At 63.5% G+C, this 12,681-nt stretch overlaps 2 protein-coding genes across 2 annotated transcripts in view; both read right to left on the reverse strand.

The window, feature by feature from the left end:
• The window catches only part of LOC117869543 (FXYD domain-containing ion transport regulator 6-like), a 14,460-nt gene extending 11,504 nt beyond the window's left edge, over positions 1 to 2,956 (reverse strand). The window contains exon 1 of the mRNA XM_034756471.1: positions 2,275 to 2,956. Coding sequence (XP_034612362.1) covers positions 2,275 to 2,419 — 145 coding nt within the window. The 5' untranslated portion in view covers positions 2,420 to 2,956. The remainder of the gene's footprint in view (positions 1 to 2,274) is intronic.
• Positions 2,957 to 4,864: 1,908 nt separating this feature from the next.
• Positions 4,865 to 12,681, reverse strand: part of FXYD1 (FXYD domain containing ion transport regulator 1) — a 13,636-nt gene continuing 5,819 nt past the window's right edge. Inside the window, exons 2-8 of the mRNA XM_034756472.1 lie at positions 10,950 to 11,014; positions 9,234 to 9,266; positions 8,853 to 8,927; positions 8,424 to 8,460; positions 8,197 to 8,246; positions 6,413 to 6,451; positions 4,865 to 5,875 (exon numbers count right to left, since the gene is read on the reverse strand). Of these exons, the coding sequence (XP_034612363.1) occupies positions 6,429 to 6,451; positions 8,197 to 8,246; positions 8,424 to 8,460; positions 8,853 to 8,927; positions 9,234 to 9,266; positions 10,950 to 11,007 (276 nt within the window). The 5' untranslated portion in view covers positions 11,008 to 11,014 and the 3' untranslated portion in view covers positions 4,865 to 5,875; positions 6,413 to 6,428. The remainder of the gene's footprint in view (positions 5,876 to 6,412; positions 6,452 to 8,196; positions 8,247 to 8,423; positions 8,461 to 8,852; positions 8,928 to 9,233; positions 9,267 to 10,949; positions 11,015 to 12,681) is intronic.

The raw sequence follows: 12,681 nt of genomic DNA on the forward strand, positions 1-12,681 counted from the left end.
CAGCCCTGAATCCATCCCTCCATCCCTTCCTCTGTCCAGCCCTGAATCCATCCCGCCATCCAGCCCTGAATCCATCCCTCCATCTAGCCAGCCTTTATCCATCCCTCCCTCCGTCCAGTCCTGAATCCATCCCTCCATCTAGCCAGCCTTTATCCATCCTTCCCTCCATCCAGCCCTGAATCCATCCCGCCATCCAGCCCTGAATCCATCCCTCCATCTAGCCAGCCTTTATCCATCCCTCCCTCCGTCCAGCCCTGAATCCATCCCTCCATCCCTCCCTCTATCCCTCCATCCAACCCTGTATCCATCCCTCCACCCTTCCCTCCAGCCAGCCCTGAATCCATCCCTCATCCCTCCCTCCATCCTTCCCTCCAGCCAGCCCTCCATTCCACCCTCTGTTAATCCCTCCAGCCAGCCCTGAATCCAGCCCTCCCTCTGTCCAGCCCTCTATCCCTCTCTCCATCCCTGGCACACACCTTCCCTCCGTCCATCAGCCCCTTCGGGCAGAGCTGCACACCTGGGCAGGGAGCTGTCATGGCGAGGATGGGGGGGGGCTCGGGCAGCAGCCTGGCATCCTGGACATTGGGGGTTGAGTCTGACATGGTGTGGTGGGGGGGTGGCTCTTGAGGGAGAGGGAGGTGGGATGCCAGAGGTTGGGCACCGCTGGTGCAGAGGGAGCAGGGGGGCAGGCAGAGGCTGGAACGCCAGGGACTCAGGCTTCATGAGCAGCTTCTGCACCAGGGATGAAGGTGGGATTCAGGCTATGTGGACACAGCGGATTCAGGCCTCGTAGATGCAGTGGATTTGGGCACCACGGGAGCAGGGGGAATCGGGCACCCTGGGAGCAGGGGGAATTGAGCACCGTGGGAGCAGGGGGAATTGGGCACCGTGGGAGCAGGGGGAATTGAGCACCGTGGGCAGAGGGGAATCGAGCACTGTGGGAGCAGGGGGAATCGGGCACCCTGGGAGCAGGGGGAATTGAGCACAGTAGGAGCAGGGGGAATCGGGCACCGTGGGCAGAGGGGAATCGAGCACCGTGGGAGCAGGGGGTATCGGGCACAGTAGAAGCAGGGGAATCAAGCACCGTGGGCAGAGGGGAATCGGGCACCGTTGGCATAGGGGAATCGAGCACAGTAGGAGCAGGGGAATCAAGCACCACGAGCAAAGGGGAATTGAGTACCACGGGAAGAGAGAGAGTCAGGCACAGTGGGTGCAGGGGAAGTGAGCAGAGGGGAATTGAGCACCATGGATGCATAGGTAATCGGGCACTGTGGGCAGAGGGGAATGGGGCACTGTGGGCAGAGGATAATCAGGCACTGTGGGAGCAGGGGTAATCGGGCACCGTGGGTGCAGGGTAATTGGGCACTGTGGGTGGAGAGGAATTGGGCACTGTGGGAGCAGGGCAAATCAGGCACTGTGGGAGCAGGGGAATCAAGCACTATGGGCAGAGGGGAATCAGGTATCATGGGCTTGGGGAATCAGGCACTATGAGAGCAGAGGAATCGAGCACTGTGGGCGCCGGGGAATCAGACACATGGCAGCAGAGGGGAATCGAGCACTGTGGGTGCAGAGAAATCAGGCACCGTGGGCAGAGGGGAATCGGGCACTGTGGGTGCAGGGAGGATCTGGGCGCTGTGGGCACAGGGGAATCGGGCACCACAAAAGCAGAGGGAGTCAGGCACCATGGGTGCAGGGGAAGCGAGCACCGTGGGCAGAGGGGAATTGAGCACCATGGGCGCAGAGGTAATCGGGCACTGTGGGCAGAGGAGAATGGGGCACTGTGGGAGGAGGATAATCAGGCACTGTGGGAGCAGGGGTAATCAGGCACCGTGGGTGCCGGGGAATTGGGCACCATGGAAGCAGAGGGAGTCAGGCACTGTGGGTGCAGAGAAATCAGGCACCGTGGGCAGAGGGAAAGCGGGCACTGTGGGCGCAGGGAGGAACTGGGCGCTGTGGGTGCAGGGGAATTGGGCACCATGGAAGCAGAGGGAGTCAGGCACTGTGGGTGCAGAGAAATCAGGCACCGTGGGCAGAGGGGAAGCGGGCACTGTGGGCGCAGGGAGGATCTGGGCGCTGTGGGCGCAGGGGAATCGGGCACTGTGGGAGCAGGGGTAATCGGGCACCGTGGGCGCAGGGAGGATCTGGGCGCTGTGGGCGCAGGGGAATCGGGCACTGTGGGAGCAGGGGTAATCGGGCACCGTGGGCGCAGGGAGGATCTGGGCGCTGTGGGATTCAGGCCCCCTGGTGCGGGTGGCCGGGGGGAGGGGGGCTCACCGTGCCTAGGTGCCTCGGTGGGGGTGGCCATGCTGCAGCCGTGGGTCTCTCCCGTCGCAGGAGCGAATGCGGCAGAGTCCGAGAGGGAGGGAGCGGGCGGGCTGGAACAGGCTTTTTTTTCTCTCTCTCTTTTTCTGCTGCGCATGGAGGAGGGAGGCGGCCAATGGGAGTCAGACGCGGCTCGGCTCCTGGGGGGCGGGGGGAGCTGCCTGGCTGTGGAGGGGGCAACGTCTCAAGCCGGCCCTGCCGTGCTCCCCCCCCCCCCCCGTCACCCACAGCTACCGCTACTCTCCACAGGGCTTTCCGAGCAGGATATTCAGGGATGGCTCTCCTGGCCCTGAGATGCAGCCACCTCTGGGGTGGGGCAGCTGGTGAACAGCCGCACATAAAGCCACAGTGAGATAGCTCGTCCAGCACGGAGATGCAGCCACCGGCCCCACATACTCCCCTGCCCCACCATCTCAGAGCCGCCCCATGTGCCCATCAACCTGGGTTAGGTATCCCACCTCTCCCAGTGCTGGGATCAGTCAAAGATGCACAGACACCCCCCTCCCTCGGACAAACATGGAATAACCTCATCAGAGAAGTTGCCTTCTTCTGTGTGCATATAGCCCCTCCCCCCACACACACACACACACTGCACAGACCCAGTGAGGCCTTGTCTACACTGCCACTTTACAGCGCTGCAACTTTCTCGCTCGGGGGTGTGTGAAAAAACACCCCCCTGAGCACTGCAAGCTTCAGTGCTGTAAAGTGTCAGTGTAGACAGTGCCCCAGCGCTGGGCGCTACTCCCCTCGTGGGGGTGGGGCCTTTACAGCGAGAGCAGTGGTGCCGTGACTACACAGCCACGTTAACTACACAGCGCTTTAACGTTGCTAGTGAAGACCTTCCCTGAGACAGTCCCTGCCCCACAGCACTCTGTTTAAACAGCCACAGTGGGGGAGGGGAAACTGAGGCAAGTGGGAAAGGGCCTTTGGCAGTTTTCTGATCCACCAGCCACAGGAGTTGACGGGCCAAACTGGGTGAAGGCTATGGGGGGACAGGGGATATAAATGTATGCAAATCACTACCTGGACTCATTTGTATATCTGCATTCATTTCAGCCTAACCCAGAGAGGCCTTTGGGTGTCCCTAGCCTGAGCAGGGCTGGGCCAAGAGCTCTGGGGGATTGTGGGTAAATCTCAAGGGGATACTGCCCCCCACTGGCCAGAAGGAGGGAGACAGTCCTCATGTGCAATGGGGCATGGGTGTTCGTGTTGGGGGGGTCACAGGACAGCGCCAGGGCCTGGGGCACATGGACCCCTCTGCTGGGTCAAGGACTAGCAACATGGGAGCTGAGACCTAACAAAGTTTGTGTGTGTGTGTGTGTGTGTGTGTGTGTGTGTGTGTGTGTGTGTGTGTGCGCCATGTGTCCTGCTGCCCCCTGCTGGAGGGGATCAAACCTGCTTTGTGTCTGCTCATGCACCTCCCAGGGATCAGGGTCCCGCCCCCACCACACACACACACAAGCACACACACTCACACACACACACACACAGCACCAGCTCAGCCACAGGCCGGGATCCCACCAAACCCGAGCCAGTTATTGGGACAGGACCCGCCCCCAGCGCACGATTCTTGGGGCAGCTTCTCTAGCTGGCCCAGCCCCTGCCCCACGGCGCCTTGGAATGGCCTGTCCACGACCACAGACCATGCACTGGTAACCTGGAGCCAGGGAGGGGAGAGGGGGGGCTGCAGGTCAGGTCAGGAGTGAGGGGTACCGGCAGAGCTGGGGGGAGCCCAGGGCTGGGATGGCGGCAGGCTGCGGGTGAGGGGTACCGGCAGAGCTGGGGGGAGCCCAAGGCTGNCAGGCTGCGGGTGAGGGGTACCGGCAGAGCTGGGGGGCAGCAGGGCTGGGATAGCATCAGGCTGCGGGTGAGGGGTACCGGCAGAGCTAGGGGGGGAGCCCAGGGCTGGGATGGCAGCAGGCTGCGGGTGAGGGGTACCGGCAGAGCTGGGGGGCACAGGGCTGGGATGGCAGCAGGCTGCGGGTGAGGGGTACCGGCAGAGCTGGGGGGCAGCAGGGCTGGGATAGCATCAGGCTGCGGGTGAGGGGTACCGGCAGAGCTGGGGGGGGAGCCCAGGGCTGGGATGGCAGCAGGCTGCGGGTGAGGGGTACCGGCAGAGCTGGGGGGCACAGGGGTGGGATGGCAGCAGGCTGCGGGTGAGGGGACCGGCAGAGCTGAGGGGAGCCCAGGGCTGGGATGGCAGCAGGCTGCAGGTGAGGGGTACCGGCAGAGCTGGGGGGAGCCCAGGGCTGGGATGGCATCAGGCTGCGGGTGAGTGGTACCGGCAGAGCTGGGGGGAGCCCAGGGCTGGGATAGCATCAGGCTGCGGGTGAGGGGTACCGGCAGAGCTGGGGGGGGGAGCCCAGGGCTGGGATGGCAGCAGGCTGCGGGTGAGGGGTACTGGCAGAGCTGGGGGGAGCCCAGGCCTGGGGTACAAGCTTGGCAGCGGGGGTGGGGGTGGTGAGTGCAGGCCAGGGGTGGGGAGGGGTTCAGTGCCTGACGCAGTGACTCCCACCCCAGGGAGTAATTGCCAGGAGGCAGATGGGGGGCAGGTAGCGTTTATTGGGAAGCCGTCTCCGGCCAGCGACTACAGACAGCGCCCCCGGCTGGACACAGGGACACTTGCAGAGGCTGGGGGGGTTTCTACTGACCCCTGCTGGAGGGGATCAGCCCTGACCCAGGGGTGGGAGCCAGCTGTTCCCACCACAGCCCCATGATGGACACTTCAACAGGGACCCCGACTGCCACCCCTAGGGCGACCAGACAGCAAATGTGAAAAATCGGGACGGGGCTGTGGGGTAATAGGAACCTATATAAGAAAAAGACCCAAAATCGGGACTGTCCCTATAAAATCGGGACATCTGGTCACCCTAGCCACCCCCCCCAGTCACCCCTCCCTGCACTCCTCACACACAGGGCTCTTGGCACCGCTGCCCAGAGCCCACAAAGGCAGCACCCCTAGAGTGTGTGTGGGGGGGTCCCCCTGCTGCTGGGGACAGGCCTTGCTCTGTGTGTCCCTGCTGGAGGAGATCAGACCTGCCAAGTGTGTGTGTCTGTCCGTCCATCCCTGCCACCCCCTGCTGGAGGGGACAAGCCCTGCGCTCTGTGTGTGTGTGTGTGTCCCTACTGCCCCCTGTTGGAGGGGACAAGCCCTGCGCTCTGTGTGTGGGTGTGTGTGTCTCGGCGGTCCCCTGTTGGAGGGGATGAGACCTGCCATTTGTGTTTGTGTGTATGTGTCCCTACTGCCCCCTGTTGGAGGGGATCAGACCTGCTGCGCATGTGTGTATGTCCCTACTGCCCCCTGCTGGAGGGGACAAGCCCTGCGCAATGTGTGTGTGTGTTTGTGTGTGTCCCTACTGCCCCCTGTTGGAGGGGATCAGACCTGTTGGGTGTGTGTGTCCCTACTGCCCCCTGCTGGCTGGATCAGATTCTGCAGGCTGCGATCAGAGCGTGGGGGCCTGGTCTAGGCTAAGTGCTACGGCTATGCAGCATGGGACGGGGGAAGAGGGGGTCACTCTTCATATCCAGGGAGGGGTCTGCGCCTTGGGGAGACCTGCACAGAGAGCAAACAGGAAGGGATTATGTATGGACAATGAGCAACACTGCCCCACCCAAGGGAGAATCCAGGAGTCCTGGCTCCCAGCCCCCCTGCTCTAACCCCCTCGACCCCACTCTCCCCCCAGAGCAGGGGATAGAACCCAGGTGTCCTGGCTCCCAACATTGGTCTCTATGTAATGTGGATGACTGCCACAGTGGGAATTCGGACCCACAGAACTCATAGGAGACGGCACCCCCTAGAGGGGAAAACCCCATGCCCCATTCCCCACCTCCCTAAGCCAGCCAGTCCCATCCCCCTCCCCCAGGGCCCGATGAGAGCCAGCGCCCAGTCTTTAATCTGGAGTGAAAGAGGTCCCGGGGCTCAAGCCATTTTTTAACACTCATAACTAATGCAGCCAGCCCGGAGGTGCCGGGGCTCTCAACGGCCCAGCCCGGAGGTGCCGGGGCTCAGCCCTGACACAAACTGAGCACTGCTAGGGCTCCCTTGGGGGAAAGGGCCCCATGTCCCATCCATTCCCCCTGCCCCACTCACCAGCCTCTGGGCCCGCCTATCTCATCCGGGTGGACAAACCTATAGAGAAGAGTCAAGGAGTCAGGTGCCTGGGGGGGATCTGGGGTCAGATCCTAGACAGACCAGCCCTGCGGGGGGGAAGATCCCGGCATCCTGGCCACGCCCTCCCCCAGCGGGTGTCACACAGGGGCGGCAGAGGTGAATTAAGATTTATTGGGGCCCTTGGCACAAAGAACTTTTGGGTCCCCCACACTGCTTCCCCGTCACCCTGGGGCCCCAACCCCTGCTTCTCCTTTCCCCCACCTTTGCCCCTTCCCCCCCACCAGGCCAAGCCAGGCCAGAAGCTGGAGCCAGGCCCTGATAAGAGCTGCCCAGGGCTGACCTTAGGGGAAATGGTGCCCCTGGCCCCTGTGGGCATGTTGCCCCCCACATTGCCCCTGGCCCCACAGGTTCCCCACCCCCCATCATCCCTGGCCCCCATGGTCTCCCCACTCCCCAGGACCCTGCTGTCTCCCCCCAGTGCTTAATTTGTATTGAAAGAGGTTCCGGGCTCAGCCCCAGAACAAAGTTAAGCACTGGCCTGGCACAACGGCTGCTGGCTCTATCCAAGGGTTCTCAAACTGGGGGTTGGGACCCCTCAGGGGGTTGCGAGGTCATTACATGGGAGGTCGCGAGTTGTCAGCCTCCACCTCAAACCGAGCTTTGCCTCCAGCATTTAGAATGGTGTTCAATATATAAAAAAGTGTTTTGAATGTATAAGGGGGCGGGTTGCACTCAGAGGTTTGCTGTGTGAAAGGGGTCACCAGGATGAACGTTTGAGAACCACTCTCTAAAGACAACGCCGCCGCCAGCAGCGGAGAAGTAAGGATGGCTGGTATATGGTATATTGCCACCCTTACTTTGTGCTGCCCTGTGCCCCCCTGCGCCCCCAACCCCCGCCCTAGCCCCCTGCCCCCCCCACCCCGGCCCTGTGCCCCCCCCCCCGTGTCCCCAACCCCCGCGCTCCCTTCTGCGCCCACATGGGGAAACTGAGCGTCTGGCACTGCTGCTCCCTCCCTCCTCCAACGTTGCTCCTCGGGGCCCCTAGAGGGCTGTGAAGGGGGGAACGAGGAGCAACATCAGGGCTTCCCACAGCCAGGTCACTTTCCCCACCTGGGCTGCAGGGAGCAGCAGGTCCTGATGCCTCGCAGCACAGCCCAGGTGGGGAAAGTGACCTGGACACGGAGCGCTTGTGTTGCTCCTCCCCACCCCAACCCCCTAGGGGGCCTGGAGGGCGGTTGTGGGGAGTGAATGGTATCTGGGCATCACCACTCCCCTCCCACCCCAGAGCAGGGAGAAATCTGGGTGCCCCCCCATCGCCTCTGCCAGCCAGCAGTACGCACCTCTGCACAGCTGCAGGGCACCCCCTGGGTGGCCCACCCCTAAGGCTGGCCCTGGAGCCGCCAAGCCACTGTGGGAAGCCCCAGACCCTCCACCTGCCCTGGGTGGTGCTCCCCAGGAGGGCAGGCCGGTGGCTGCTCTCGGGTCCCCCCACCCAGGGCAGGTGGAGGGTCCAGGACTCCCCACAAGCGACCCAGGGTCCCCGGGCAGCTCCAGCTTATGGCCTGGCCAGGGGGCGGGCCCCAGGCGGAAGAGGAGGAGCAGGGGGCAGGGCCACACTTCAGGCACTGGTGGGCCCCCCCTTCTACACAGGTTCCGGCGCTCCTGCAGGAGCCCCCAAATTGACCAGGGCCTCTGGGCACAGGCCCCGTGGGCCCATGTGTTAATCCGACACTGGGGGAGACTGCGGGGTGCTTGGTACTTACGGCGAATGGAGCTTCGGAGAGGCCCTTCCTCCTCGTCTGGCTCACCAGTCCTGGGGGGACAGCAGCATTACATGGGTCCCTGTGCTCTCAGCCCCCACAGCCAGTGCCTCTCACTCCCAACCCAGCAACGGGCTCCCCTCCCCCACCGCTCTGCCGGAGCCCCTCACTCTTGATCTGCAGCCCCCTGTTGTCCCTAGGGTGCGTTGCTGGCTGGGGGGGTAATTTACCTTTGTTGCTGGTTAAATTTGCAACGGCAGCGTCGACCTAGAAAGGATAAAACAGTAAATACCCCCGGTAGCGAGATGGCGGGGCAGGGGGCAGCGAGATGGGAGGCCAGGACTCCTGGGTTCTATCCCGGCTCCAGGAGGGGAGTAGGGTCTGGCAGGTTGGAGGTGCTGAGTAGTAGTTAATGAAATGGGGCTGGGGGAACAGTGGGGGTTAGCCATCCTCCTCCCCCCCACCCCCCCGGCAGATACAGATGGAGCCAAAGCTCTGGATTTATGGGGCTGAAGGGACCTGGTGTCCAATCAGCCCCAGGGGCAGCACCTAGAGGAACCAGCCCCCCAAAACTCCCCCTCCTCTCTGGCTGAGCAACTGGCTGGCTCAGGGGGATGGGACATGGGGCCTTTTCCCTCCAGGGGGCGCTGGATACTCACTGAGGATGATGAGGATTCCCAGCAGAAAGAGGATGACGGCGAATATGAGGCCTCCAATTCTCAGGGATTGATAGTCTGGGGGGAGAGACGGGCTCAGGGGGAGAAGGGACCTGCCTCCCCCAAAAAGAGAGAGACTGATACACATCCACTGTACATGTGCGTGTCCCTGCCGCCCCCTGCTGGAGGGGCTGGGCCCTGCTCTGTGTGTGTCAGTGCAGACATGCACTGCTCCCTGCTGTCAGACCTGAGATGCTGCAGCTGGCCCCGAAGAGAGACCTAATCTCAGTGCACCAGACAGACACCCCCCACCCCACCCCTCCCAGCAGGTGCCAGCACCTGGCCTAGCTCAGCAGCCGCCCGCCCTGGGACCCTCCAACTCACCGTAGATAAAGGGGTCGTGCTCCTTGGGAGGCTCTGAGAGAGAGAGAGAGAGAGAGAGAGGCATTAAGGATCTCTCTGTCCTGGGATTCAGAGATGCTAGAGACACAGAGTGCACTCTAACCTCTCTGCCCCCCCTGCTCTAACCCCTAGGCCCCAATCCCCTCCTAGTGACAAAGAAAGAACCCAGGAGTCCTGATCCCACACACCCCCTCCCAGAGCTGGGGACAGAACACAGGATTCCTGGTGCCCAGCAATCCCCTCCCCCTCCTCTAACCACTAGACCCCACTCCCAAGCCATGGACAGAGAGTCCTGCCCCTAGGGCTGGTCTAATGTGAACACTTCCCTGGGAGTAGCTACATTTCTGAGGGGTGTAAAAGACACCCCCCCCCAAAAAACCACAGTGAAGCCGACCCCAGCCTGGTGCAGCCAGCACTAGGCAGACGGGCCAACTCTTCCCTTGCCCTGCGACAGCTTGTTGGCGGGGTCCCCCCCATGCTGACCAGGGAGCCCCATGGGCACCGCAGTGAGCATCTTCCCATGACACATTGAGCCTACTCCCCTCACCTCCTGGGGCCCTTCAGGGGGTGCTGGCTCCCATCCAGCCCCAGGGTGGGGGACTGGCTGGCCCAGGGAATGGGTGCCAGGGTCCCACAGGGTGTATGGGGCAGAGCTGGGATTAGAACCCAGGGGTCCTGAATCCTAGTTCACTGCTGTAACCATTAGACCTCCTCAGGCCACACACATACAGCCCCCCCCCCCCCCCCGGGGATTACCCCCCCCCCCCCCCCCCCCCGCGGGACTTCCCCCCCCCCCCCCCCCGCATTCCCCCCCCCCCCCCCACTCCATTGTCCCTTCCCTGCTTCTGGGACTTCCCCACTTCTTTGACTCCTCCCCGCCCCACGGGCCCTGCTGCCCCCTCCCCCACTGCTGGGATTTCCCCCCTTGTCCCCTCCCGCACTGCTGGGATTCCTCCCCCCATCCCCACTTGCCCCACTGCCCCTTCCCACACTGCTGGGATTCCACACTCCCTCCCACCCCCGCGCTGCTGGCTCCCCCAGGCTGTGCTCCCCACACTGGCAGCTTCCCATGTCCCCCCCATCCCCCGCTGAGTGGGTGGATGGAGCTTTTTGAATCTCTGTAATTTGGGCTCCCTCCAAGCTGCGAGCTGGTTGGTGCACAAAAGTCCCAGCCCCTCCCAGTGACCCAGAGCCTGGGAGAAGGGGGCGAGGCGGGCACAGCCTGTGGGGGGAGGGGGCAGCGGTGATGTCTGAGCACTGAGGGCCCAGGGAGCAGCTGGAGCCCAGCAGCGCTGGATGGGGCAGGGACGGGGGGGGGGGGGGCCCTGAACCAAACTGCAAATCCTGTGCATGAGGGAAACCACTGCAAGTCAGGGTGTGGCCACACCCCTGCACCCCGAGTTCCTGATCCACCGGGGCTGGAGCTATCCTGGGTGCTGTCCTCAAGGGGAGAGGGGTCTAGTGGTTAGAGCAGGGGGCTGGGAGCCAGGACTCCTGGGTTCTCTCCCATATGGTTGCCAACTCTGGTTGGATGAATTCCTGGAAGTTTCATCACATGACATTATCTTTAATGCCTGGCAACTCCAGAACAATCCTGGAGGGTTGGCAGCCTGATGTCCCCAATGACATGCCATTGGCCCTGGGGCTGGGGTCCGGGTTCTGGGAGCTCCGCTGTGTTCTCGTGCCCCCGGCACTCACCAGCGCTGGCTGCTCCCAGCAGGGCCCAGCAGAACAGCAGCAGGATCCGTGTCCCCATGTCTGTCCTGCTGAGACACCAAGGGACAGAGGATCAGGAGAAGGGAGGGGAACACAGGAACAGGAACAGCCAGGGAGGGACGAGAGGGGAGGGTGAGGCCCTGGCAAGGCACAGGAGGGGGGAAGCAAAGGGAGGGACCGTGGATCATGGGGGCGGAGGGGGTACAGTGAGGCCATGGAGCGTGGGGAGGGACCGGGGTGGGGATTTACTGGGGGGCAGGGCCAGGATGGGAGGTACTGGGGGTGGGGCTGTGGCAGGGGTGGGGGTGTATTGAGGGGCAGGGACAGAGTGGGGCCGGGCCAGGCCAGGCCAGGGAGGGAGGTAGTGGGGGGTGCGGTTCTGGGGGGCAGGGCTGCGGTGGGGGGACACTGGGGATGGGCCCATGGAAGGGGTGGGGAGGTACAGGGGGCAGGGGCTGGGGTGAGAGGTAGTGCGGGGGGAGAAACAGGGCTGGTGGGTGGGGCCGTGGCAGGGCCAGGGTGGGAGGTAGTGGGAGTGGGGTACTGGGGGGCAGGCTGGGGTGCGGGACACAGGGGGTGGGGTGGGGCCATGGAAGGGGTGGGGGTGAGAGGTACTGGGGGGGAGAAACAGGGCTGGTGGGTGAGGCAGTGGGGGGCGGGGTGGAGCTGTGGCAGGGATGGGGGGAGTCTGGAGGGATGGGATGGAAGGTACTGGGGGTGGGGCTATGGCAGGGGTACAATCCATGGCAGGGTTGGGGGCAGGGCCAGGGTCATTCACACCCAGCCCCGGCCTGGTGGGTCTGCTGGGGGCCAAAGGTCTGTTACCATAGAGATGTGGCCTTGTACCCCCCCTAGCCTGCCAGGCAGTGTTTGCGGATGATAACCCTGCCCCCCACCCCAAGCCAGGAGACCCCAGGGTGGGAGGAGGGGGCAGGAGAGAGGACCCTGGCCCTAGCCTGAGTCCCACCAGCCTTGCCCGGGCTTCTGCTCCCTCTGCGCTTGGGGGGGTGGGGGTGGCTCCCCCTCATCTCCCTGCCCAGCACTACTCAGCCTGCAGCTACACATCTGTGCCCCCCACTCCAACCATTGCACCCCACTCCCCTGCCAGAGCCGGGAGAGAACCCAGGAGTCCTGGCTCCCAGCCCCCTAGTCTAACCTGCCAGCAGTGACACATGGTGGGAAGGGGAGTGGGGATCTCTGTGGTCTCTACCGCCCCCCCCAGATAGAGGACCCCCTTCTGAGATATGGAGGAGGGGGTGTAATTACCCACCTCCCCTCTGTCCCTGCTTTGGCTGCAGTCAATAAAGGGTTAACCCAGGGGATTTGCAGTTGCCAGCCTAATCCCTGGCACTGGGCACCCGTAACCCCGAGTTACGCCTTGGCCCCCCCAACGCTGCACGCCCCCCTCCCCCCCCCCCGCCACTCCCCACAGAGCAGAGAACATTCCAGCCTGCATGCCCCACAGCCACTACATGTCAGCACCCCTGGGGCCTGCCTCTGCCTGGACCCCGCAGCACCCCCATTCTGCTGGCGCCCCTCACTTCCGACCTGCAGCCCCTGTTACCCGAGCCCTGCCCCCCCCAAGCTTACTGGTGCCTCTCACTCCCAACCTGCACCCCCGTTATCCGAGCCCTCCTCCCGCAAGCTCTACCTGTGCCCCTCAGTCCCGACCCACAGCCCCTGCTATCCCAGCCCTGGGCTCCCCCCTCCCCCC

The sequence above is a fragment of the Trachemys scripta genome, chromosome 24, assembly GCF_013100865.1.
Source record: "Trachemys scripta elegans isolate TJP31775 chromosome 24, CAS_Tse_1.0, whole genome shotgun sequence".
Taxonomy (NCBI): Eukaryota; Metazoa; Chordata; order Testudines; family Emydidae; genus Trachemys; species Trachemys scripta.